General features: G+C 41.0%; 1 protein-coding gene across 1 annotated transcript in view; it reads left to right on the top strand.

Moving 5' to 3' along the window:
* RSF1 (remodeling and spacing factor 1) overlaps positions 1–26,518 on the top strand; it is a gene marked incomplete at its 5' end in the record, with an annotated part of 105,571 nt that overhangs the window by 10,923 nt on the left and 68,130 nt on the right. The window contains one exon of the mRNA XM_080910823.1: positions 23,263–23,354. Within this exon, the coding sequence (XP_080766949.1) occupies positions 23,263–23,354 (92 nt within the window). The remainder of the gene's footprint in view (positions 1–23,262; positions 23,355–26,518) is intronic.

Genomic DNA, 26,518 nt, shown 5'->3' with positions numbered 1-26,518 from the left:
TGTCCAAATTCCAGACTCTGCTCCCTGCCCCCTACCTTGTTCCCCATTCCCTCTGGTGATGCTGACACCGTGCCACCAAGTTCCTAAGCTTCTTCTCTTTCCTCTCTACTTTTAGGGTGTACATATATATATATAAAATAACCTACCCCCAACCTTCTACCAATACCAGTCAAGAAAACATACAGGGAGAAAAAGGGACCTGTCTGCTAGAGTAGAAAGCCGCAGCTGGGACGTGGCAGAGCAGGACCTTTCCTCTCCATCTAGGCTATAAGATCTTGCTGCTGAGAATTAAAAATCCCCAAATTTTCATGCTCCTTTGTTTAAATGCTTGTTCTTTTCCCTAGCAGGAACACCTAAAACAATGTTTGTGTCTTTTAACCCAAAATTTTCATACTTCTTATTTAAATGTTTATTTTCTTATTTAAATTCTTATTTAAATGTTTATTTTCTTCCCCAACAGGAACCCCAGAAACAGCACTCATGCCTCCTACCCTAAAATTGTCCTAAAATTTCTTTTAAACTTCAAAAACCATATAATCCTACAGGTCAAACCAACTATGTTAATAACCATATTTAATCCTTAGTTAACTAGTTTCCTTCTTTAGACAAGCAGTTACTGCCTATCCCAGATACATAACTAAAATGGTATTTTCTTCCTTAGCCATCCAAAGCAGATAAATTGTCAACTCTTCCCTCTGCTTTCCTTAATTCAACACAGATAACTCCCCACTTAAAGGATGCCTTCCAGGGCTAAATTCTTCAAACAACAGCTCCCAAGCAAACTGTTGACTGGCTGAATGTATACATTACCTGCCCTTTGCAGACATCCCCCTGCAGGGGTTCTGCGCCCTTGTTGTGATTAGGCTGCTGGTTTATCTCCACAAAGGGCCAGATGGAGCTGACCCACTATCTCCTTGGACCTGCCTGGGGCAATAAAGCTGCCCCAGACCCTGCATCTGACTAAAGACTTCTAAAACAAGCAGATGCTAATGGCCTCAGGACCTTCCAGTGACAGATAAACTCTTGCCAGAGCCCAGTGGCTACCAAATTTGGGGAAATTTACATGATGTCTATGTAGATAAATCAAATGTTATTTAAAACCGATATTAATACCCTCACAAACTCTGTACAAACTCATTCTCAATTTCAATACACTAAACAAATAATTGGTTCAATAACCCCTTGTTTTTCTAGCCCCCAGCCTTTGTTCCTCCTCTGACTTAAAATGTGTTAACCTCTGGCTTATATCTCTGGCTTATATTGTATTATTCCTCTGGCTTATGTTGTGTTTTATTTTGGTGCTTACACCTCACCCCACTCAAAATTTTTACTACAAACAACATAAGAGACAGTCATTCCAATAATACCTCTCTTATTTAAAAAAAAAAAAAAGTGTTGTGGGGCATAGGACGGTGTCACAGAACTTGGTAAGGTTGAGCCCTGAAACCCAGAGAGGACAGTAGGAGCTTCACTTGCTTCTGATCAGGCCACTGTCACATGATCACACTCTCTACCTAGGAAGATGACCATCACATAGATCAGAACAAAGTTATCCATGTTAATGAGGTATCTAGAGGCCCCAAGGGCTTAGCCGATAAGCTTCCCTTCCCATACTTCACTTCCTGCAAAAGGTATTTAATCTCTGGTCCACACTCAGGAGGTGGTACGCACCCATTTTTCTATGATGAACAGTCGGTAAACAGTTTGCAGCCAAGGACTCTTTGATCAAGTACCACTGAGGAGAAAGCCTTCATCTGCAGTGTTGTCTAAGTCTCCTGCAGAAGGCCCCTTTGCAAAACAGTGTTTTTAATGCAATTTTAGTTTTATACTCAGCTATTATCATCACTGTTTGAAGGGTCGAAAGCTTTTCTGTTAGCAGGGTAAGATCTTTTGCTCGGGTAGCTGTAGGTTCTTCTGCGTAGCTGTCACAATGCACTGCTAGATGGGAGAGGCAAGTGTCCCAGGAATTGGCAGTCAGCAGGAGCTGTGTAGTTCGGCCATTAAAATGTCCTCTAGGTCTCATCCAAGATTGGAGAGCTGCTCTGGCATGTCTTGGTGAGGTTTATGTTGGTTTCTGCTGCTGTTCACTCAGATGGGACATGAGTAAAACCTAAAACTGCAGAGTAGAAGAAGAAAACCAGTTATGTAGAATGCACTTTGTTTGATATTTTGATTTTTGTCAATATGAGGATACCATATGAGGAACTTGTTGGTGATTTTGTCCTGATGCTGAAATTTGTTTAACGGTGTGTATGTATGGTGGTGCAGGCCTGAAATCTCAGCACTTGGAATGCAGAGACAGGAGAATTGCTACAAGTCCCAGTCTGGTCTGTAGGTCACCCAGACACCATCTTGAAAAAAAAAATGAAAACAAAAACAGTTCAATTAATGGTTCTTAAAGAAAATGAAATCTAAACAGCTTTTTATTTGCTTGCTTTTTAAAGGCCGTCTCAAAAAGCTGGCCTTAAACTCATAGACATCCACCCCTCTGCCTTCCTAGTGCTGGGATTAAAGGCCCTCAGTTTTCAAACGTTTGAACAATACCCATTGCTACTTTGATGCTGAGGAGTGACTGTAGGAAAAACTAGGATGTGTGGGGCCTTGAATAGGTATGGCTCCTATGTGTTTGAATTCTTGGCCCATGGTGAGGGGCACTATTAGGAGGCATGGCCTTGTTAGAGTAGGTGTGTCACTGGGGGCAGAGCTTGGAGTCTTAGGTCCTCAAGCTACATTCAGTGTGATGCACACTTAGTCTCCTGCTGCCTGTGGATCAAGGTGTAGAAGTCTTGATCTTCTAGCACCATGTCTGCCTGCATGCTGCATGTTTCTCTCTCCACAGTGATAATGGGCTGAACCTCTGTAAGTCAGCCCAAGTTAAATGCTTTCTTTTGTAAGAGTTGCCATGGTCAGGGTGTGTCTTCACAGCCATGGAATCCCTAAGACACGAGGCTTTATTTTCTATAATTAAATGATTATATTTCCGTGAGGGGAGAAAACATCTCAGATTCATGGCACTGCTTCATTTTGAACTAAATTTTGTTATTTGGTGTTCAAAAGTATTTCATCATTAGCAAAACTTTCTCAACCTTCACATTCAGTCATATAACCCCATGAGGGTCATGACCACAGGTTGAAAAGCTGGGACTAGGAGAGAAGACAGACTAGTGGCCTGCTAATGTGTGTGGTTGAATGCTTGGTCATCACTTGTTCTGCAGGGCAAGTGGAGAGTCTGCTTTGGCATTTGGTTGAGTTATCTCAGAGACTTAGTTTTGCTGCTTTAGTCCTTTTGTGCTATATAACTTTACAGTGGGCTCTACAGATGTAACTCTAGCTTCCTCCATGCTTAAAAGTTAAAACTCTTCCAGGAAGAGGATGATAGGCTGGGTTTTCTCTAGCTCACTGACTTCTGCTGGAGTAAGACTGTAACGCATTGAAAGATTATTGGCTGATCAATTAGTAGAGGCTGCTTGTTCACTGTGGAGCTCAAGTCAGGGCCTCGTAGATGTGAGGTGAGCACATTGCCGGTGAGCCACATTCCCACCCCTGGAGGCTCCTTTTTATTCCCATTGCAGACGTGCTGAGCACCTAAGGATCTAGCTAATGTATGCGGTACAGCTTCTACTTGGTCTGGGATCTGCAGTCATTCTATAACTTTCCTAATTTTAAGAAAAAAATATTATGATCACTGGTTTATCTTTTCTGTCTGGTTTTTGTTTTAGTTTATCTTCTTATAACTTGGTTTGGTTTGCCATGATAACTGTATCTTACCCCTTTTCTGTTTTCTCGTATTTTGGAGCTCTTCCTTCTTCCTTAATTATCTTCTCCATTCTCATTTATTTATCATGCTGGAGATGCCCAGGGCTTCCTGCATGTAGATGACGGCCACCACTGAGCTGCACCTCTGCTTTTCATTTTGATGTAGTGTACTTTCTATTCCTGTGGGTATATGGGGTTAAGGGGGGACTCCTGGGACTTGGATCTTGCCAGATTTTGGGACTAGGGGATCAGACTGAGGTTATCAGGCTGGTGTGCAAGCACCCCTTTCTTTCTGTTTTGTATATCACTGTACCATATACATACATGCATGGAGTGCCCATGGAGACAGAAGAGGATTTTGGATCCCTGGGACTGACCCTTGTGAGCTGCCATGTAGATGCTGGGGAATTGAGCCCAGTTCCTCTGAAGAATAGCTAGTGCTTGTAACCAGTGAGCCATTTTTCCAGCCCCTATTCTTTTTAAAGTGTGTGTGTGTGTGTGTGTGTGTGTGTGTGTGTGTGTGTGTGTGTGTGTGTGTGTGTGTTGGTGTATGGTACACACGGAGGTTTGAGTAGGGCATTGAGTGTCTTCCTCTTTCTAGTTCCACTTTTGTCTGCTTAATTTTTGAGGTAGCTTTGCACTGAACCCGAACCTTGCCATTTCCATCCGGCTGGCCTGCCAGGATTCCTGGGATCCATTTGTTTCTGCATATTCAATATGGGGTTACAAGCACAGTTTGTAGGTGCTGAAGATTTTTAACTCCGATCCTCTTGCTTTTACAGCAAATGTTCTTATTCAGTGAGCCATCTCCCTAGCCCTTATTCTGTCTAGGAACAAACACACAGATCAAATACACAGTGTACATTGAGTTCATTGTACAGATGAGGAGTGCCTAAGTGCTGGACTCAAAGTTTATGAAAGCCGTGATACCGTGAAAGACTGGTTAGTAGTAACATTTGAGCTGAAGTCATGTTTGGAAAGAACCTTTTTTCTACCTGTTACATACAATATTAGACACCACATGCAAACTCCACTTTCTACTATTATTTGTGCTATAATTAAAAAATAATCTTACCAGTTAATTACTGAAGAATAGTTCTCTCATCTTGAGAAAAAGTTGTTATGTCTAAGAAATTATATACATTTCTCCAGCTGTAACTATCAGTAATGTAAATAATTATGTATCTATTAGGAAATTAATGTGGGATTTTTATGTTTTTCTCTAGGGTTGATAATAGTGCATAATATGTTTTACTAAGAATATACTAGATGAATGTAATAATTTTATTTGTGTATGTAGTGTATGTGTGGGAGAGTAGAGGGTGCTTTTGCCTCTACAGGCCAGTGGAAAATGTTGGTTGCTTTTCTTCACCAAACTGGGATGCTCCTGTCCTGTTGGGATTACAGATGTGTACCACCATGCGCAGGCTTTGTTTTGCTTGTTTTAAAGAATAACATTTTTTTAAAAATTATTCATGTGTCTGTTTGAGTGTCCTTATGTGTGTGTATGAGTGTTATTGGGACAGAAGAGGGTGTCAGATCTTCTGGAGCTAGAGTTAGGTGTTTATGAACCACCCAGTATGGGTGCTGGCAACTTGATACAGGCAAGTGCTCCTGAGCTATCTCTCCAGCTGCCTATAATCAGCTGTTATGTGGGTGCTGGTGGTTAAACTCAGGTACTTGTGCTTGAATAAGCAAGCGCTTACATACCACTTAAATACGGAGTCTCTCCTTAACCTCCAATACAAGACACTTTCTGGTCCCACTCCAGACCTTACTGTCCTATAGTCATTTTAGTCCCATAGTGTTTTTTTAATTTAATATTTCTCAACAATATTTAAGTTACATGTTATGATAGTCTTTTTATCACTGTTCTGATGATCTCCATAATCCCCCTCCTTAGATTTGTTCCTTTTTGTGATACATCTTTTCCAAACAAGATATATAAGCAGTAAACTTTCAGTTCTGGTATGGTTGCCTTCTATTCTACTACTTAAACTGAGAACAGTGGCAGTATTTTCTTCTAAAAGTTTGATAATACTCCTTTAAAAAAATTTTTTTTTCCAGCATCCACTGTTGCTGGTAAGGAACCTATTAGTCTGAGTCTTGTTTCTTTGTACGTGCCTTTTTTTTCTTCCAGAAAGATTTATTTTTTTATTATTTTCTATTTTATGTATATGAGTGTTTTGTTTGCGTATATGTTTGCTTATTGCTCTAGTTGGTGGTAACATAAACTGGGGAGAAAAGGAGCCAGTATATGAGGTGACTAAAGTCTCATGCAGTAGGCAACTTTATTCAGAGCATCAGACAATTTATACTCTGAGGGTTAAGTGTACAATAAAAGGACAAGCCACACAGCAAAAACGTGTTGGTCTGGAGTGATGACTCAGTGGTTAAAAGCACTGATGGCTCTTGCAGAGGTCCTGAGTTCAAATCCCAACAAACCACATGGTGGCTCACAACCACCTGTAATGGGATCTGATGCCCTCTGCTGGTGTGTCTGAAGACGGTGTACTTATATATAGTAAATAAGTCTTTTAAAGAAAAGACTCTTGGTCTTGTTTTCTTGGAGTTTTCTCACAAGTACTTAGAATAATTCTTGGATTGTGTTTTGGCATCTTCTCTTTATTTTTAATTAATTAATTAATTAATTAATTAATTAATTATTTTGAGACAAGGTTTCTCTTTGTAGCTCTGGCTGTCTTGGAACTTTCTCTGTAGATCAGGCTGCCCTTGAACTCACAGACACCCACCTGCTTCTGCCTTCTTAGTGCTGGGACTAAAGGTGTGCACCACCACCACCCTGCTGACTCTTTATTTTTTAATAGCAGGATATCCAGAGTGGTTTTGATTTGAGATGTTGTGGATGAATCTAATTGTTATTTGGTGGTACATGAGCATCCCATAGATAAGCAAACTATAAACATAATGAATAACATTAGACTGATTAAACATTATGTATTATACTCTGGCATTAAGAACAGGGATCAGGGCTGGAGAGATGGCTCAGCGGTTAAGAGCACTGGGTGCTCTTCCAGAGGTCCTGAGTTCAATTCTCAGCAACCACATGGTGGCTCACAACCATCTGTAATGAGATCTGATGCTCTCTTCTGGTGTATCTGAAAACAGCAACAGTATACTCATATAAATACATAAATCTTAAAAAAAAAGAACAGAGTCCAGTACTATTAGCCACATTATTACATTGATCAGAAATATCTAGACAATAGCTTGAAAAGAGATTTATGTGATTGGTAATTCTGGCATCTTGTAGAATGTAAGCTTGTATTTGACTTTAATAGGAATACAAATATTATGTCCTATACAGATAGGAAGTGACTTAAATCCCAAGGAAAAAGTAAACACAATTCCTTCAGATGAATGACTGTGTTACAGTTTCATACTCCAGTCATAAACAGAATTGTTAGAGAAGGTGACTTCTTCCTTGGTGCATAGTGCCTTAACTTGGTCCCAGGCAGGCAGGTTTGACTTCTGATGATATGTTTGGTTTCTCCTTTTATCCATTAGCTGGAGGTTTGCTGTCTTTCTGGTGACTTCCACTGTCTCCTTGCCCATCTCCACTGTCCTTGATGGTCTGGGGCTGGAGGAGCTGAGGGAACCATAATGTTTCAGTGGATCTTCTGGAGAAGGAAAAATAGAGCAGGTTAATGCATCAGCTTACCTGTTTCCTTCTGCAACCAAACCAGGGATGTCAGAGCATGCACCAGTATGAGTCCTGGGAATAATCCTACAACATAAGCAGAATTTGAAATGGTATTTGTGGTGGTTTGAATGTGCTTGGCACTATTGGAGGTGTGGCTTTGTTGGAGAAGGTGTGTCACTGTGGAGGTGGACATTGAGAGAGCTTCCTCTTAGTTACCTGGAAGCCAGTCTTCTGTTTGCCTTTGGAACAAGATGTAGAACCCTCAGCTCCTCTAGCACCATGTCTGCTTGGACACTGCCATGCTTCCTACCTTGATGATAATGGACTGAACCTATGAACCTGTCAGCTAGTCCACATTAAATGTCCTTTATAAGAGACACCAAAAGGTCATGGTGTCTCTTCACAGCAGTGGAAACCCTAACTAAGACAGTATTTCAGGGTTTATGGACTAACTGTAATAAATGAATCAAAACAGCTAGTTTTACCTGTTGAGCTGAGGAAAAAAAGTATTAATAGACCGATGAATATCTGTACAATGACTCCCTTGTGTCTCATTAAATGAACCATCAATAAAATAAATATTTTCCTGTGGAATGGGAAAGGTTGGACAATTTTTTTAAATTATAAATTCAGTTTGTATGAAAAAAAAAATCCCATAGTTTACCAGGTGGATTGTGATTTCCTATCCTTTCATAGTAAAATGCAAATGAAATTTGATAATCCATTGAGTTCTGTAACACTCCTTTTTTTTCTTTAAAAAAGTTTTAAAGATATATTTACTCTATGTATATGAGTACACTGTAGCTGTCTTCAGACACACCAGAAGAGAACATTGGATTCTATGACAGATGGTTGTGAGCTACCATGTGGTTGCTGAGAATTGAACTTGGGACCTTTGGTTGGAAGAGCAGTCAGTGTTCTTAACTGCTGAGCCATCTCTCCAGCCCCTGCCTCTGCCTCTTAAGTATTGGGATCTTGCTTCATCTGTAAGAACAACAGCAAAAGAACAAAAAGCTTGCAGATAAGAGAGATAACATTACAAACGAGTTTACATTTATTTATATTGTATAAGTGTGTGTGACCATGTACTACTGTGAGGAGCTTAGGGAATATCTTGAACCTATTACTTTCCTTCACTTTGTGGGTTCTGCAAATTGAACTCAGATCATCTGGTTTGGTGGCAGTGTGAAATTTTCTAGGATGTGACTCTTAGCTTCTCAGTTTTCACTTTTACCCTTCTTTAAAAAGTGATTTATTTATTTTTATCTTCTGTGCATTTGTGTTTTTTTCCTGCATGTATATGGGAGGGGTTGGATCCTTTGGAATTGGAGTTACAGTTCTGAGCTGCTGTGTGGATGCTGGGAATTGAAGATAGGTCCTCTAGGAGAGTAGCCAGTGATCTTAACCGATAAGCCATCTTTCCAGCCCTTTTCCTTTTAAAGGACATTAAAGTTGCAGCTTTGTTTGAAGCCTTTCATGTACTGTTTCTGTTCTAATTCCCGTCTTCTATACTTAGGCAAATATTGGTGAGGCTGTTGGAGTTTGTTTCCACACTGAGCATGTATTGTGTGTCTGCACAGTACATGGGAAGGACTTAGGTGCCTTAAAGCTTTATTTTTTTTACTTATCCTTCCTCAGCTCCCTTCGATGGCCTTAACATTGTTTATTAAAATAAACCCATGTTGTATTAGTTTACTACTAATTTGTACTTTATTACATGAAAATAGTGTAACTCTTTAAAAATAATAGTGATTTAGGTTTGTTCTGTTACTCTGATAGCTTTGCTAAAGGTTGGGATTGTTAGATTGAAAGGTGTGGGCCACGTTTCATTTTTGGTATACCCAGTTGCTCCGGAAAGAACTTTGTGAGCTTGTACACTGCCAGAGTTCCATGGCAGCTCTCATTTATCCATGTAATCAGTGCTTGTATTTTCAAACGTTAAGGCTTTGGCCAATTTGATTTTTCAGGTAGTTTCATGTGGTGTCAAATGTTAAGAGGCTGAACATTTCTGCTTGTTTTTCAGCCTTGGTCTTTTGTGGATTGGTTTTCCATAGCACATGTTTTTGGTTCAGATTTTTAAAATTGGTATAGTTTAATTACTGACCACTGTACTTGGAACTAGCTTTAGAATATATCACCAACCAGCCAAATGTCACCACTTCAGACCCATCCATAAGGAGGATACCTATATTTCTGACCAACTGTTTGCTAGTCTTAGGAGTGCCCATGGTTTGCCATAGATCCTCTAACTCATCAGAGCTATCAAGACAATTCTATACTTCCATAGATATGGCTTTTGTCATAACGGATGATGAAGCACATAGTCCAGAGAAAGCATTTCAGAAATTATAGATGTTGCAGCCAGTGTACCCAACATTAGAAATAGCTATTATAAAGCTAGGCATGGTGGCACATATCCCTGTTATCCCAGCACTTGGAGCCAAGAGGATTGAGACATAAAGGACAGACAGTCTGAGCTACAGAGAAGAATCCTGCCCACCCCCATCCCCCAACATACATAAGCACTCCCAAACTGACAAGGCATGGTGGCAAATGCCTTTAATCCCAGACCATTGGAGGCTGGGGCAGGCAGTTCTATGAGTGTGAGAACAGCTCTATATACCCAGCCCTAGATCAGCCAAGGCTGATGTGTTTATAAAAAGATAATGAAAAGATATGTCCCGAGTTTTGGCACCAATATCATGAAAAAGATAGAGTGGAGAGTGGAAATATGTTCTATGGAGGTGTGATGAGGTGTGGGGGGAAGGGGGTGTCTTTGGAGGGCCCATGTTGGGCACCCCTTCCCCTGAGGGACCAGCCACACAACAGTATAGTACAGAATAGTTTATTTGGGGCATGGAGGGGGAGTTAAGAGGTTAGTAGGGGCAGAGTGGGGTGGGGGAGAGGGAAGGGAGCGAGAGAGGAGGAGTGGAGGAAAAGAGGCTGGCCATGAGTGCTGAGAGAGGGGGGGGGGAGGGAATGGGGAGAGAAGGGACAAAGGGGGGTTAAGAGGGCAAGAGGGCAAGAGAGTGAGGAGGGGGCAAACAGCCCCTTTTATTGTGCCAGGCATGCCTGGCTCTTGCCAAGTAACTGTGGGGTGGAGTTTAGTTAGAATGCTAACAAAGGCTACTTAGTGACTAGATCACTAACAATACATTAAAACAGCACAAGAGGCTGGGGTGCTGATGGCTCACTGGTTAGGAGTATGCTTTTTGTTCTTTTTGAGGACCAGGGTTCGTGTGTGTGTGTGTGTGTGTGTGTGTGTGTGTGTGTGTGTGTGTGTGTGTGTGTGTGTGTTTGTGTGTGTGTGTGTGTGTGTGTGTGTGTGTGTGTGTGTGTGTGTGTGTGTGTTTGGTTTTTTTTCCCCCATCACCACATGGGGCGACTCACAATCACTTGTAATTGCAGGTCCAGAGGATCTGGTAACTTCTGCTGGCCTTCATGGTCACCTACACACACACACACACACACACACACACACACACACACACACACACACACAGAGTTAACAGTTAACAAAAATGTTTAAAGACAAACTAGCATAACCAGCAGCAGTAAAAGATGTAAATTGTACCAAAAGAAATTCTTAGACATTCCTAGTGGCTCAGTTGAGCCTGGTATCTTAGTGTTCTGTTGCTGTGAAGAGATACTACGACCATGGCAACTCTTTGAAGGAAAGCAGCCATTGGGGGCCTGCTTACAGTTTCAGAGGGTTAGTCCATTATTGTCATGGAGGGGAGTGTAGTGCTAGAGAAACAGCTGAGAGCTACATGCTGATAGGCAGAGACAGAGACAGATATAGACAGTGTCTATATATGTCTATATGACACTGGGCCTAGCATGGGCTTTTGAACCTCCAGGCCCACCCCTAGTGATACACTTCCTCCATCAAGGTTACATGACCTAATCCCTCCAATCCTTTCAAATAGTGCTACTCCCTAATGACTTTCAAATATATGATTCTATGGGCCCATTCTTATCAAACCAGCACATTTGGATAACATCCCAGCACCACAAAAACTTTGGGAGTCAGTTATTTCCTTCTATCATTTGGTTTGTTTGGGGCTTCTACTCAGGTCATCAGGGTTGGGGGCAAGTGATGCTTTCTTTACTTTTCTTCTTTTTCTTCCTTCCTTTCTTTTTCTTTATTTTTTTAAATTAATTTTTATTTATATGAGTACATTGTAGCTGTCTTCAGACACACCAGAAGAGGGCACCAGATCAGATGGTTGTGAGCCACCATGTGGTTGCTGGGAATTGAACTCAGGACCTCTAGAAGAGCAGTCAGTGCTCTTAACTGTTGAGCCATCTCTCCAGGGGACCCCCCCCTCCCCCTTTAAGACAGTGTTGCATTTTATGTAGCTTTGGCTGTCTTGGAGCTGGTTTATTGATCATGCTGACTTGGAATTCCCAGAGATCCACCTGCCTCTGCTCCCTCAGTGCTGCAATTAAAGATGCCCAACCCTTGATGGCAGGTGCTTTACTATCTGAGTCTGGGGGCTGGAAACATGGCTCAGTGGTTAAGAGGTCTAGCTGCTTTTACGGACAAGCTAGATTAAATTCCCAGTAGCCCCATGGAGACTCACAACTGTCTCTAACTCCTATTCCAGGGGATCCAGTGACTTCTTCAGGCTTCTCTGGTCACCAGCCATGCATGTAGTGTGCAAACATACATTTGAGAGCAAACATTTATACACATAAAATTAAAATGAAATAAAAGTTAAATACTATGTTAAAAAAAAGTTAAAAACTATGGAGGGAGGGTTGCCAACATGTAAATACCCATCAAAATATTCTTCAAATACATTGCAGAAATAAACTCAGACAGGTAAAACTTGAACATTTGTTGTAAGCCAGCTTGTCTCCATAATAAGAAATAGTTTTGTAGGTAAGAAATATAATCAGATGCCAGCTAGAATTTAGACACTGATGAGGTGTTGAAGAAAGGAAGTATGCAAGTATATAGAAAAATTCATTTTTCCCTAATTTAAAATTCTACACCTACTCCAGCAAGGCCACATGTCCAAGTAGTGTCACTGCCTGGGCCAAGCATATTCAAACCACCACGTGGCAAAAACTTTTTTTTTTTTTGTTTTTTTGTTTTTTTGTTTTTTTTGTTTTTGGCTTTTCAAGGCAGGGTTTCTCTGTTTCTCACTCTGTAGAACAGGCTGGCCACAAACTCATTAGAGTTCCGCCAGCCTCTGCCTCCTGAGTATTGGGATTAAAGGCATGCACCACCTCTACCAGCACAAGAATATTCTTTAATGACTCTGTATTGAGTGAAAGAATTTGGTGGTACACCTCAGAGCAACCATTCAAAGTTCCAGCTCAGTGGGTCAGAACAGTTGTTTAGCATGTGCAGAGCCCTGCACAGTCTATAATATAAGTGAACAACAGATAAAGTGTGTAACACAGAAGAGTGTTTATCTTTTAGTGCAAGACAGGAGGGCACACTGGGATTATGTTAAATAAATGATAGGACTGTAGATGTAAGTTCCACTGTATCAGCTACTGCATTAAATACAGTCAGGCTCAGCCAAGCCTTTCAGGTGTAGTCAAACTTCTGTACTGTGCCTGTCTGCAGACAGTACAGGAGGGGATGAATGCAGCGATGTCTAGTAGAACTTTGGAGGTACTGAAATTTGAATTTCCTGTAATTATCATGTGTCACTTTATTTTTCTACCAAACCAAACTCTTTAGAAATGTGAAAATGTCTTGAGTTGAAAGGCTGTTTTTAGTGTCTTGTTTGCCTTTGGTCTAAACCAGCCAATTTCAACCTTCCTAATCTTGAGGCCCTTCAATATGGTCTCATAGTGTGTTGACCACAAGCCATAAAATTATTTTGTTGCTACTTCATAACTGTTGTTTCTGTTTGGAATCATAATGCAATTATCTGATACACAGGATATTTGATGTGCCATGGGGGGTCCTGACCTACAGGCTGAGAGTCACTGGTCAAAATCACTGGACACCAGCCTGTCCCATGTGACATTTGAATTATAATTAAAATCAAATAAGCAGTGGAGGTTATTCAGAGCCTAAGAACCTGTAGTCAAAAGGAAGATAGATGTGGGAGGCCCCAGGCTCTGTCTTTGACACTGCAGGACAAAAGGAAAGAACAGTTGGATGTTCAGAAAGGATTAGGAAATGGGAATACTTTCTAATTCAGAAGTGAATAGAATTATCCTTATCAGGAAGAAAGGATAATTTTCATTTTTTTCACTAACAACAGAGCTTTAAAATATATTAACTAGGACTTTATAACTGAGTATGTGCAGTTCTTCAGTATAACTTAAGTTTTAATACTCTCTCTGAGGATGGCAAATGTTATCAACATTAACATTTGTATGATACTTCATCTAGCAAAAACCACAGAACAAAAACCCCCAACTTTTAAAGCGACTAACAGTATGTGGGATTGATGAGCACTGTCCCAGGTGCTGAAGGCAGACCTAGTGCATCTAGTCACCAGAGCTTGTGCTAACTTGATGGGCAGGACAAAGTGAGGTCAGCAGTAAGTGACCGTGCCTGTGAGTGAGGTGAGGTGCCATGGGTGAAGGAAGCCCTGCAGCTATGCGGGCTGCATGGAAGTAGACTGGGGTACTGAGGAGTTACAGGAGTTTTAAGATCACACATTACTGAGTTATTAAATGAAACTGGCAATCCATTCCTCTGAACTTCTTGTTACACAAGGACAGGAACACTTTGTAGATCCATTCTGGCATCTTCTACCTTAACAAGTTCTTCTAGTACAGGGACACCATTAGAGACTGGAGCAAAGGGGACAAAAATATAACAGTCTAGGGGCACAGAAAGGAACGGGTAAAACGGAACTAGCTTTCAAGGGAACGGCAGGAACATGAGATACCTGAAGGAGTTGAAAAAGAACAAAGATGTAAGGAGGAGGGGCCTGAACTGGTGGACAGTGTAACTCGAGGCGCTGTGGCCTGTTGACTGCAAACCGGTTGTGGTGAGTCCAGAGCCAGTGATCAAGTAAGAGAGTGGATGTGTGAGTTAGAACAAGTTAGAACATGCTGGATGAGCATGTGTTCATTTAGTCAGTAAACGGTAGCTAAAATATTTACCTATTGTTTAGAGGAATAGCAACCCCAAAATTCATTCAGTCATAAATGAAAGCACCTGAAAATTTTATGGTCCTTCAAGTTACCTAGAAGAATGTGTGTTTCTTCAGTGTGTGACCTTGGACCAGGAGTGGTCGTTGTCATCATGGCTGTCTGTGAGTGTTCCTGTGTTGCTGGGAAGGGAGGGAATGATTGGCTTTAAGCATGCGAGGTAGGCACCCTGTCAGTGAGCTACATTGCTAGCTCCAACAGGTGTCTTATTTTCACTTAGGGCAATTAAGTTTTAGGTACTTAAGAGGGTGTAAATCTTTCAGCTCTTTCAGTCCTTTCTCCAGCTCTTTCATTGGGGTCCCCGGAAAGCATTAGTTTGTATAGTGAGTTTTTCTGTGCCTATTAATCAGCCTTAATGCAATCTTGTTTCATCTGTGACTCTGTTTTGCCTTGGTCTCTGCTTGTAGAATATTTTCAGGTTGAACCTGGTTGTAAATCATTCTTTTAAAAAGTTAAAATCAAGGAATGCTTCTCCTATTCCTTCGGTGGATTCTCACTACACATAGAATAAAGTCTAAACTTGACTGGTTTAGAAAAAAATCCAAATACTTAAACCGAGTCAGAGGCTTTATTAATTTGCATTTTGTACTTCTCCAGCTACATCTTTGTTTGCCAAGGTGCAGTCCTCGGACCCAGGGCTTCTCACTTGCCAAGTAGGAGGCACTGCATCTCTCCAGCACCTCTAGACACGTGGGCTTGCCCTGAGACTTTACGTCTCCTTTGCCTTGTACGCTTTTCTTCATTCACTTGCGTAGCCGCTGCTTATCCTTTTGTTAACTATTGTTAGAGGCATTTCCTGGTGGCATTAACTCTGTAAAATGTGGCAAAATTTCAGCACTTGGTACATATAGGTGAAGGGTTTCAACTGGTACTGGTTTTTCAGCTTTTAAGTGGTTTTGAAATTGTTGGAGAAAAATGTTGGGGGAAATCCCTTCTTTCCCTGAAATATGATGACTTCATTATTCTTTTAAGTTGCCTCCCCTCCTATCATGATTGTTAAATTCAGTAGAAAGAAAAGCAAGAAGAATAAGTATTACAGCTGGAGCCCTTGGTGCAGGAAGCCCTTGCCTGAAGTACCTCAGGTCCCCTGTGCTAGGATTTTTAAAAAATTATTTTTAATTTTTTTTAACAGTCTAGTCGTTATCTCCTGGTCTGCCCTCGAACATTTCTTCATCCCATCCCCTCCCCTACATCTTCAATTGCACATGTCTCCCCAAGCCCCACCAGGCCTCCTTGCTTCCTGGGGCCTCAAGTCTCCCAAGGGTTAGGTGCATCTTCTCTCACTGAGGCCATACCCAGCAGTCCTCTACTCCATATGTGTTGGGGCCTCTGACCAGCTAGTCTATGCTGCTTGGTTGGTGGCTTAGTGTCTGAGAGACCTCTGGGGTCCAGGTTAGTTAAGACTGCCGGTCTTCCTATGGGGTCACCCTCCTTCTCAGCTTCTTCCAGCCTTTCCCTAATTCAACCACAGGGGTCCTCAGCTTCTTTCCATTGGTTGGGTGTAAGTATCTGCATCTGTCTCATTCAGCTGTTTGTTGGGCCTCTTGGAAGGCAGTCATGGAAGTGGTGGAAGGGGTTCTCTCCATCTCACCGCTGTTTCTGGTAGATTAGTTTGAATGGTAATAAGCTAGTGTAGTTGTTTATACTATACTTACCTAGAAATTTTCTTGGTCTCAGACCTTTTCAGGGTTCTAAGGTATAGTCTAGGTCACAGTCTTAAGCCATTTCATTCCTTAAGCTTTTTGGAAAGCTAAGATGATTGGTTAAATGGATTCTTTGAAGGTGATACAGGACAGTCATCTCAAGGATCAAGTGACTGAGGGGATCCGTCTCATTACCCAAAACCTCTGCTCCACAGCAGTTTCTAAGAATTGGGCAGTAAGTTTGTCTTCTAGTCACTGTCTAAAATCAGTGTTCTCTCACCTGTGACCAAGATAACCAAAATAACTGGGTTCATAACTCTGAGTCGATCTCTTCTCATAGATGGAGAGGGAATTTAAATCACAAACTTTTAAAGGATCAAGGAGGATATTAGGCATTATAAGCTGCTGTAAATTTATGCCATTCAAAAAGCACAATTTAAGTAACAGAGTAGACTTGGAGAAGCTACAACAAAAGTAGAATATCTTTGGGTAATTGGGACAGCTCTACAGCCTGCATTGTGACACTTCTGCCCCTGTGTCCTTTGGCAGGATTTTCATGCCTGGACCTCTGGCCTTTTCTTCTTGCTTTAGAGTCTTTCACCTCCTGAGACCTTATGAAGGAAGGGGTTCTGAGGTAGAGATCTTAGTTCAGATCATAGATCATAGAGACCTATGCTTTTCAGAAAAGAATGGCTCGAAGTTAGTAAATTGTTTTAAGAAAGTTAATAAGTAATGTGGTGGAAATTAGATTATTTGGAAAACGTAGTTGACAAGTGAATAAAATTAGATGTCAGTGTGTAGAAAACGATCACATGATTTAAGAATATAATAAATACTTTTAGTCAGGTGTTGAGGTACAACCTTTATTTTATTTTTATTTTTATAAAATTTTAAAGATTTATTTTTATTTATATGAGTACACTGTAGCTGTCTACAGACACTCCAGAAGAGGGCATCAGATCTCATTACAGATGGTTGTGAGCCACCATGTGGTTGCTGGAATTGAACTCAGGATCTCTGGAATTGCAGCTAGTGCTCTTAACCACTGAGCCATCTCTCCAGCTGGAGGCACAATCTTTAATCCTAGCATTCAGGAGGCAGAGGCAGGGGGATCTCTGAGAGTTCAGGGCCAGCCTGGTGTACTAAATTAGTTCAGGAAAGCCAGATTTACATAGAGAAACCCTGTCTTGAAAAACAAACAAAAGATTTATAGAACTAGGGCTGGCAAAATGGCTCAGCAGTATAAAGAAGCTTGCCGCCAAGCCTGATAAGATGACTTTGATCCCCATTAACCACAAGGTGGAGGAAAAAACTGACTCTGGCAAGTTGTCCTGACGTTCACACACTTTTCATACATGTATCTATACACATACACAAAATAAGTAAATATAATGAAGTTTTTAAGGAATAAATAAAACTAATAAGCTAGGCTCTGGTCCTGGAGAGGTGGCTCTTGCTCCTCTTCCAGAGTACTGGAGTTCAGTTCTCAGTAACTATGTTGTCTAGTTCATAAACTACCCACAACTCTAACTCCAGTGACCTCTTCAGGCCTTGTTGGGCACTTCCGCTCCTGTGTACACACTCCCACACAGACACATGAAGATGCACACAATTAGAAAATAAAAGCAATTGAAAACAGCTCAGTTCTTCACCTTCATTAGCCACATATCAGATGCTCAGTAGGCGCATGTGTGTAAATGGCTGCTGTGTTGGAAATTGCAGATACAGGGCAAGCCGCCACCATTCTGCAGTGCTCTGTTAAACACACCTCAGCTTTAGAGAGTGTCAGGCTCATGTATAGCAGCTTTATCAGCTATCAAGCTGAAAGACCCCCGCAGAGGGGAGGCCCTCACTCAAGTCTTGGAATAGCACCCCCCCCCAAGAACTCACGAGAGACCATCCTTGCTGCAGTTACACGAGGTTTATTGATGAACCAGAGCACTGGGGTGGAGACTCATATCCCACGCAGGGGTAGAGAAGTCTGAATGGCTGGGAGAAGGGATTTTTAAAGGGAAAAAACCACAACCAAGGGGGGAGGGAGTACATCATTGGAAAATGTCAAAAATACCAGTGAAGAATTGCAAGGGAAACACCCGGTTTCTCAAGAATGTTTATAAGGTGTTATTTTAACTTTTATGGTTTTATGGTCAGTCAGCTCCTGAAACAGAATCACTGAACCTGCTATCCTACATTTTTGGCTCTATTCTACCTGCTAGGGGTCTTCTACTTTACCTGTTAGGGGGTCAGGATTTATCCTGGTCTTTCAAAGCCAAATGGGGGTTGCTTAGGATAGAGAGTTGGAGTTCCACACCTTAGGAATGTTCTGTGTCACACACATGTTCAGTCTATCTCCCAGCCATAGTCCTTTCTTTTGAAGTGTTTGCCCACTTATTTTATCAGTTAACACATTCATGCTCTTAAAGATCATCACATTTTAGTTCTCTTTGTAAGCAAAAATTAAATAAATTCAGTTACTGTCTTAGTCAGTGTTCTGTTGCTATGAAGAGACACCATGACCACTGCAGCTCTTATGAAAGGAAGCATTTAATTGGGGCTGGTTTACAGTTTCAGAGCTTTAGTTCATTGACATCATGGTATTACTGGAATGTCTCTGGCCTGCCAGATAATGATATGAAGACCTTTTATTAATTATGGAAGCTTGGTCTAAGCTTAGGCTTGTTCCCAACTGGTCTTCTATGCTGATGTGCATCCTGCCATGTGACTCCTCACTTCTCAAGTTTGTGTGTCTGACTTCCTTTGTGTCTGGCTGGTCAATCCCTCTCGCCTGACTTTCCCAGAGTTCCTTTTTCTGCCCTTTCCTCTTGAGGGAGGGGAGAGAAACATCTTTACACAGGGCACAACATCATGGTGGGGAACATGGTGGCATGCAGGCAGACATGGTGCTGCAGAGGTAGATGAGAAGTATCCAGATCCGTAGTCAGCAGGAAGAGAGAAACTCTGGGCTTGGAATGAGCTTTTAAAACCTTAAAGCCCACCCGCAGTGACCCACTTCTCTAGCAGAGCAACACCTCATTCTTTCTGGTGCCATTCTCTGAGCCCATTTTTATTTAAGTGACTAGTCACTGAATTTTAATTGAATGTGCCAACTCTGTGCTGTCCAGCACTGTAACAGTACAGCAGGCACCACATGACATGTGGCTTCCCAGTGTAATAAAGCTAGTGCCTTAATAAATCAGCAATGCTGATGTTTTATATACCTAAATTAACATAATCAAGATTTGTCAAAAAGACTGAGAAGCATGATAGTTGTGTATTGGTTTTTGTTTTCTCTTAGCTTTTTTAAAAGTAGTGCCAACAGAATAAAACTATTTCATGGTTTCTGTATGAGGGGTGGTAGGTAGGTATAAAGACCTGGTGTCTGAGTCTCCACTTGATGCAGGTAGTATGAGCAGCAGCAACAGTCTAGGAATGAAAGATATGCACCCCAGAATGCCCAAGACTGACATTTCCCAGTCATTGAAAGATGAAGTTGGTTTATGTCACAGCACAGAAATGAGCACACAGGGACTCATGGGGACTCACAGGGACTCATGGGGACTCACAGGGACTCACAGGCAAGGAGCAGGTTAGTGGGCATCAGAGAAAGTGATTTTTATTAGGACTTCAGTGGACATGTGAAAGAAATGGATTGGGAGTTAGACTGAAAATAATTATCAGGAATCTGAAGGAAGGGCAAGAAATTTAAGTAACTTAGTATTTTGGAGCTATAAATGTATTTACCAACTGCTACGTTGGGATATTGGTTTAGCGATTTTTCCTGAAGTGGGAAGGAGGCTGCAGGCCTGAAGTGTAGTAGGCTGGGGTTAGAAGGTAGCCAACTTGAGATGTAGTTAGGTAAATTATGAACTTCATACTGAAAGACCAGGATAAAGCCTGACTCCCTAACAGGTAAAGTAGAAGACTCCTAGCAGGTAGAGTAGAGCCAAAAATGTAAGCTAGCCAGTATGCAATCCTATCCTTCTATTCTAGGAACTGGCTGACCATAAAAGAATTTATGGCCCTAAGGTCAGGGTGATTCTGTTTCAGAAACTGACTGACCATAAAAACATAAAAGTTAAATAACACATTATAAACAATCTTGAGAAACCGGATGTTCTCCTTGAAATCTTCACTGGTAATTTTCACCTTATAAGCAATCTTGAGAAACCAGGTATTTCCCTTCACTGCTATTTTTGGTATACTCCAGTGACCTGCGTGAGATATGAGTCTCAACCCCAGTGCACTGGTTCATTAAAAAACCTCGTGTAATTGCAGCAAGACTGAGAATCTTTCAATACGTTTGGGAAACTGAGGAATTAAAGGTGAACGTAGTTTCCAAAATTTATAACAAATGAAATCAAAGGTCTTTGAGTTCTGTCTAGCGCTTTACTGTTTGAGACCTCCAGGAGATAACCAGTCTTTAACACAGAAAGTCAGGCTTCCAGGCTAAAGGTCCTGACGTAGGGTAGAAGAACTAGAAGTGAGCTGAGTAGGGTGCGTTTGTTCAGTGAAGTCAGCGCTGCACTGTAGCCCGTCAGCAGCACCTTGTTGATTTTACTTCCTGAACCGGGTCTCAGCTCTCAGAGCTGCCTTCCGCCCTTAGTTCAGACTGCTCTCATCTCGGTAGATACTTTCTTGACTCGACTTCAGAATTTGGCCCTTTACTTGTAATTCTTCAAGCAACTGAAAGCTTTTGTTTTAAAATTGAATTTCCTCTCATCCAGTCACTGAGATATTTCTTAAATACAGAGCAGTCTTCTGCCTCAGCTTGTAAATAAAATCATCGTCTCAGCTGGCTTTCTAAGGCTGCCTTCATGGTAAAGTCCCTGTCTGACGTTCCAGTCTGTGTGTTGTTCTGTTTGTAGCCATTTATGTCACTTTTGTCTCCATGAAATTCTCCCAGTCCACCCTTAACTTCAGGTTTTATAGTAATTGTATACTTATTTGTGGCCAGCCTTGTGTGGAAGACTCATTCATGTACGCTGGCTGAGGACAAGGACTTTTTCATTTGTTGATAGTAGACTTTCAGCAACTGTTGAATGGATGAATGTTAAACTTCCAAGATATCTCAAGTTAGAAGTAGTTTCAGAATAAAGCTCCTGAGAAAATGAAGGGCTGTAGAAAGTTAGGCCACCAGTTCCCTGGCTTAGAGTTGTCTGCACAGTATTAGTATTTAACATCATGTTGGATCAAATATATTGAAGAATGCTGCAGATTTATTTTTGTCTAAGATACTCATATATCATAAGGACAATTAACAAATACTGAGAATTCTTGCTTTAAATTTTTTTATTTTGTTCCAGCATTTTCTTAATATATTTGATTATGGAAAAAAATGTAAGTAGAATACCTATAATTTCTTTTAGGTTGCTAGTGGTATTTGGGATTTGGGAAATACAGAATTTGGCAGGTGTATGTGTTCTATATTTCCCTTGGGTCTAGTTAATATAATTTAAAAACAATAAGATCATACCTGAGGGATATTTACAGGAACTCTGGCTGTTTGCAGAGATAGCAGAGAACCCGAGGGGCGATAGAGCAATCTTTTGACCTCTCTAATGAAAAGGAATTAAAATTACTGTCTTTTAATGCAGAGAATAAGAGTCAAAACCCAGTGAGGGAAGAGAGTTCCTCTTAAAGATACCGTCCAATGGTTAGACCTGTCTAGAGAAAGGAGCTAAGTGCTTTAGAAGATGAATTTTTCCTTTTCTTCTCTCCCTCTGTCCGTCCGTCTGTCTGTCTGTCTGTCTGTCTGTCTGTCTCTCTCTCTCTCTCTCTCTCATTTGTGAAGGCTGGCAGAAATCTGTAACATGCTATATGCTACAGAGAAGTTTAACTCATTAGGTAGGAGCTAGATTTGAAGATTAGGTTTTTTTTTGTGTTGTTTGATGCTTTGAACGCCATTAGACCAGTTTCTAAAATGTCCACCAACCTACTAATGTATATTCTTTGATACCTTTCTCACTGTATGGACTTATATCTTGGGCTGGAATCCAAATGTATAGCATGAGGAACACATGAATAATTTTAGTTGTATAGTAAGTGCTTTTATTTGATGGTTATTGAATTATTATCACTGTGGGTTGAACCTGGAGCCTCTACCTGCTAGACAGTGTGCTTTACCTCTGAGCCTCATTTCCAGTCATATTAAAACTGAACCAAATCAGTTTGGAGCAGTTTTCTGTTCACAGACAATGAAGCAGAAAGTTGAGGGCATTGACTTTGCTCTGCTTTCTTGTACGTGCCGCTCATCCCTACCTCACGTGGGGCCTACACTGTGTGGGGCTTCTCTGAACTGCTGTGACTTCCTCTGTAGCTTACAGCAGATTTCATTCTTTTTCTTTTCCCCCCTAATTTTTTTTTATTAGATACTCTGTGTTTACATTTGAGATGTTATCCCTTCCCTCCATCCCCCCACTTCCCCGTACCCGCTTCCATCCCCCTTTTCTTCATTTGCCTTCACAAAGGTGCACTCCCTCCTAATCCCCCTCTCCACCCCAGTGCCTTTCCCTACATTGGGAAAACATGCCCTCCCTGGGCCAAAAGCCTCTTCTCACACTGATGCCATACACTGGTATCTTCAGCTACATATGCAACTGGATCAATAGGTCTCTCAATGTGTGCACAAAGGTTGGTGTTTTAGTCTATGGGAGTTCTGGAGGGTTTGGTTGGTTGATATTGTTGTTCTTCCCATGAGGTTGCAAACCCTTTCAGCTCCTTCGGTCCTTTAGCACCCTCATTGGGGTCCCTGAGATCAGTCCGATGGCTAGCTGCAAGCATGCTCAGCTGTATCTATATGACTCTAACATAGTCCCTGAGGAGGCATCTCTATCTGGTTCCCAGATTTCATTCTTTTACTGTTCCCTGTCAGCACTCGGAAAATGGTAGTCATTCGGCCTTTTCGTTCTACTTCAGACTTTTTAAGATTCACCGGATGTAGAACAAATCAACTCCTGTGTTTTGAGAAAGTATTCAGGGCTGGAGAAAGTTGTTTGTTTTTAGAATCTTAAGTGTTTGTAAATATTTTATTTTGTTGGCTAACAGTAGTTTTCCCTTCCTTTTAAGTACCAAAAGAATTGGTGGAGCTGCATTTGAAGTTAATGAGGAAGATTGGCAAATCCGTTACAGCAGACAGATGGGAAAAATACTTGATCAAGGTAACTGCAAATTACCTTTTCTGCCACTGAAGTACTATCCTTGTCTAACATGAATTGGCATTTGCATTTAGTAATATGATTTTAAAACAATTTATTAGAGTTACATAATATGACTGCACTCCATGCTATTGTGTGCAAGCTTGTGTTGGGAGACATTATATGCATATTTAGTTTTGGTTGATTTGGAGAGAACTCTGACACTCAGGCTGGCTTTGAATTTGAGACACTCCTGCTTCACCACGTCCAGCTAAGCAACAGCTTTATCACACTTTGAACGTGCTAGATAAATTTCTAAGGTTAGGCTGAAAAGTTGGGCCTTTTTTGTGTGTCCTGAGGGTTTTGTTTTGTTTTATGGTTGTTTTTAAAGCTAATGTCTCTGTAGCCCAAGCTGGCTTTGACTCCCCATCCGTCTGTCACCTAAGTGCTGGGATTGTTGTCACATGCCACCATTTCTACTCTCTCAGAACTTTTCACATTTTCTCTCATTCATTCTTTAAACTCATCCTGATCAAATCAAATATGCTAAGACCCAGGGAAGTTATTTTGTTTAAGATCACCCAGAAGTTGTAGGCAGAACTTAAACTTATCACAGCTCTGAAAGAGAAAATCTCTAAAATTTGTTAGGTCAGTAGGAGAGACTTCTAAATTATCCATTGAGTCAAACAGTGAAAACGCAGGACAGCTGTGTCATTTCAGCTCTAGGATGGGCCCTCCTAAACCTACACAGCCCTGTTGCTCTTCCTGCCTCTACCTCTGTGAGTGCTGAGATAATAGCTGTGTGTCACCATATGTGCTGGGGACAGAATCTTGGGCTCTGTGCCTGCTAGACAAATATTCTGCAAACGAAGCTCCACCCCAGTCTCCCACTCAGACTCACTGTCCAGAATTACCTCCAGATGATGGGAGCTCATCCTTACTGAAGCCTCCGTTTGTGTGTCTTGTACTAATGTACGTGATACGCAGTGGTAGTAGTTTGACTTCTGTACCACACTAGAGCCTCTGTTCTCAACTTGTCAGTCGAATATCAGATGTTTACATTACCATTCGAGTTTACAGCTGTGAAATAGCAACGGAAGTAATTTATGGCTGAGGCCACCACACCATGAGGAACTGTATTCAAGCGTCTCAGCCTTAGGAAGGCTGAAAACCACTACATTCAAGTATTGGGTTACAGTTTTAAGCTATTGAAAAGAATTTTCTTGTTAAAAACATTTTTTAACTCAGCCTGTGAGGTGACTTGGTGGGTAAAGGTAGTTGCCACTGAGTCTGGTGATCTGAGTTTAATTCCTGGGTTCTACACAGTGGGGTGGAGTCCTGGAAGTTGTTCTCTGACCTCACTCTGGAAACCACACAAAGATCAAATAAGTAAGTGTAATAAAAGTTTTAAAATATTATCTTTCCTGTTCTGTTTTGGGGGAGGGGGATGTGTAAGATTCTAAGGTGCTGTGAAAAGAGGATTCATCACAGACAGGAATTCTTGTTTTCATAATAAAACCATACATTTGGGTTATCTTTCTTGTATTATATACCGTATAGAACAGTGATTTCAATCAGTTCAGTGTTCATCAGATTAAGAGTTGGAAGGGTCACTTTCATCCTCTGCTGACTGAAATAGTCAAAACACCCACAAAAGTCAATGGGGGAAGGAACATAGTTTTCCATCTCTTCATTTGTAGGACTGACTTTTGAAAAACAAATCAATATAAAATATATTCAGCTGGGGATGTAGATCTGCGGGTAGCTGAGCCTAGCATAGCAGATGCCCCTGGGTTTGATTGATTACTAACATTGCACAAGCCTGTGCCATCCAGGCAGTCTAGAGCTGGAAGGGGGAGCATCACAAGATTTCACATTCATCCTCTAAATGTAGCTGCAGGTCCCCCGGGCTACACGGAACCCTGTCCTCAGAACAACCAAAGGAAAGGCAGCTCTTTCTTCACACACACACACACACACACACACACACTCACACACACACACACACTCACTCACTCTGTAATTTTAAAAGAATGAATGTAACAACGAGTCAGTCAGATGGTAAAATAGGTACCTGCTACCAAGTTTGACAACCTAAGCTTTATTCCCTAGACCCACATAGTGGAAGGAGGGAACAGACTTCTTCAAGTTGTCCTTTGACCTCCACAGGTGTCCTGTGGTAGGTGTGCACCCACACACATATCCATGCATGTGCATTTGTGCATGCACACGCACATGCATACATAATAAATTTATTAATTTTCAATGTTAAAATATAAAGTGCTGTAAAGTTGGCTTAGCTTTTCAAAGCTTTTATGTAATGGAATTTTCTAAAAGCAAAATTAAGTAAGATTTAATTAAATTGCTGAAAACAATCTTGTCTGTGAATGATAGATAATAAATTTTTAGCTATTTCATGTGTTTTTTAAAATACCAGTGAAATTGTTGTTTATGCCTTTTACTAAATGATTAATTAATGAAGAGGGTTTGGAGCTTAAGAAGAGATGCTGGGGTATCAGGACACTAGTTTTAACATTATTTAAAAGAATTATAAGGAATGTTACATCTTTTTTTTAAGTTTATTTTATTTTATTTAGATTTATTTACTTAATACATATAAGTACACTATAGTTGTCTTCAGACACACCAGAAGAGGGCATCAGATCTCATTACAGATGGTTGTGAGCCACCATGTGGTTGCTGGGATTCGAACTCAGGACCTCCAGAAGAGCAGTCAGTGCTCTTAACCACTGAGCCATCTCTCCAGCCCCCGAATGTTAACATCTTTATATTAAAGTCATTTTTGTTTGTCTTTTGAGGCAGGGTCTCACTTCGCAGTTAGGCTGGTTTGTAGTATGCAGTCTTTCAGTGTGCTAGGTGAGAGTACAGTCTGGCTGGAAGATTTCTAAATCTGTGGTTTTTTGTTTTTGATTTATCTGAGAACTGAGGTAGAAGTATCTTATATTCTAATCCTGGCTCTATTATTAACAGTCTTTAGTATCTGAATAAGTTAGTGTGTTAAATAATTCACACTGTCTAACTCACTCTCAGGCTTTGTAAGATGTGGAAGTAGAGATGAGATGAGTTTATAAAAGACCCTTTACTTGTGTGGTGTGGCTCTAGTTCAAGTTCTTTATTTTATTTTGTTTTGTTTTGTTTTTTGTTTTTTTGTTTTTTTTTTTTTGAGA

Source organism: Micromys minutus (assembly GCF_963924665.1).
Source record: "Micromys minutus genome assembly, chromosome: 2".
In the NCBI taxonomy this organism is placed as follows: domain Eukaryota; kingdom Metazoa; phylum Chordata; class Mammalia; order Rodentia; family Muridae; genus Micromys; species Micromys minutus.
Note: the sequence above shows the minus strand (reverse complement) of the source record. Positions and strands in the feature narration are given on the sequence as shown.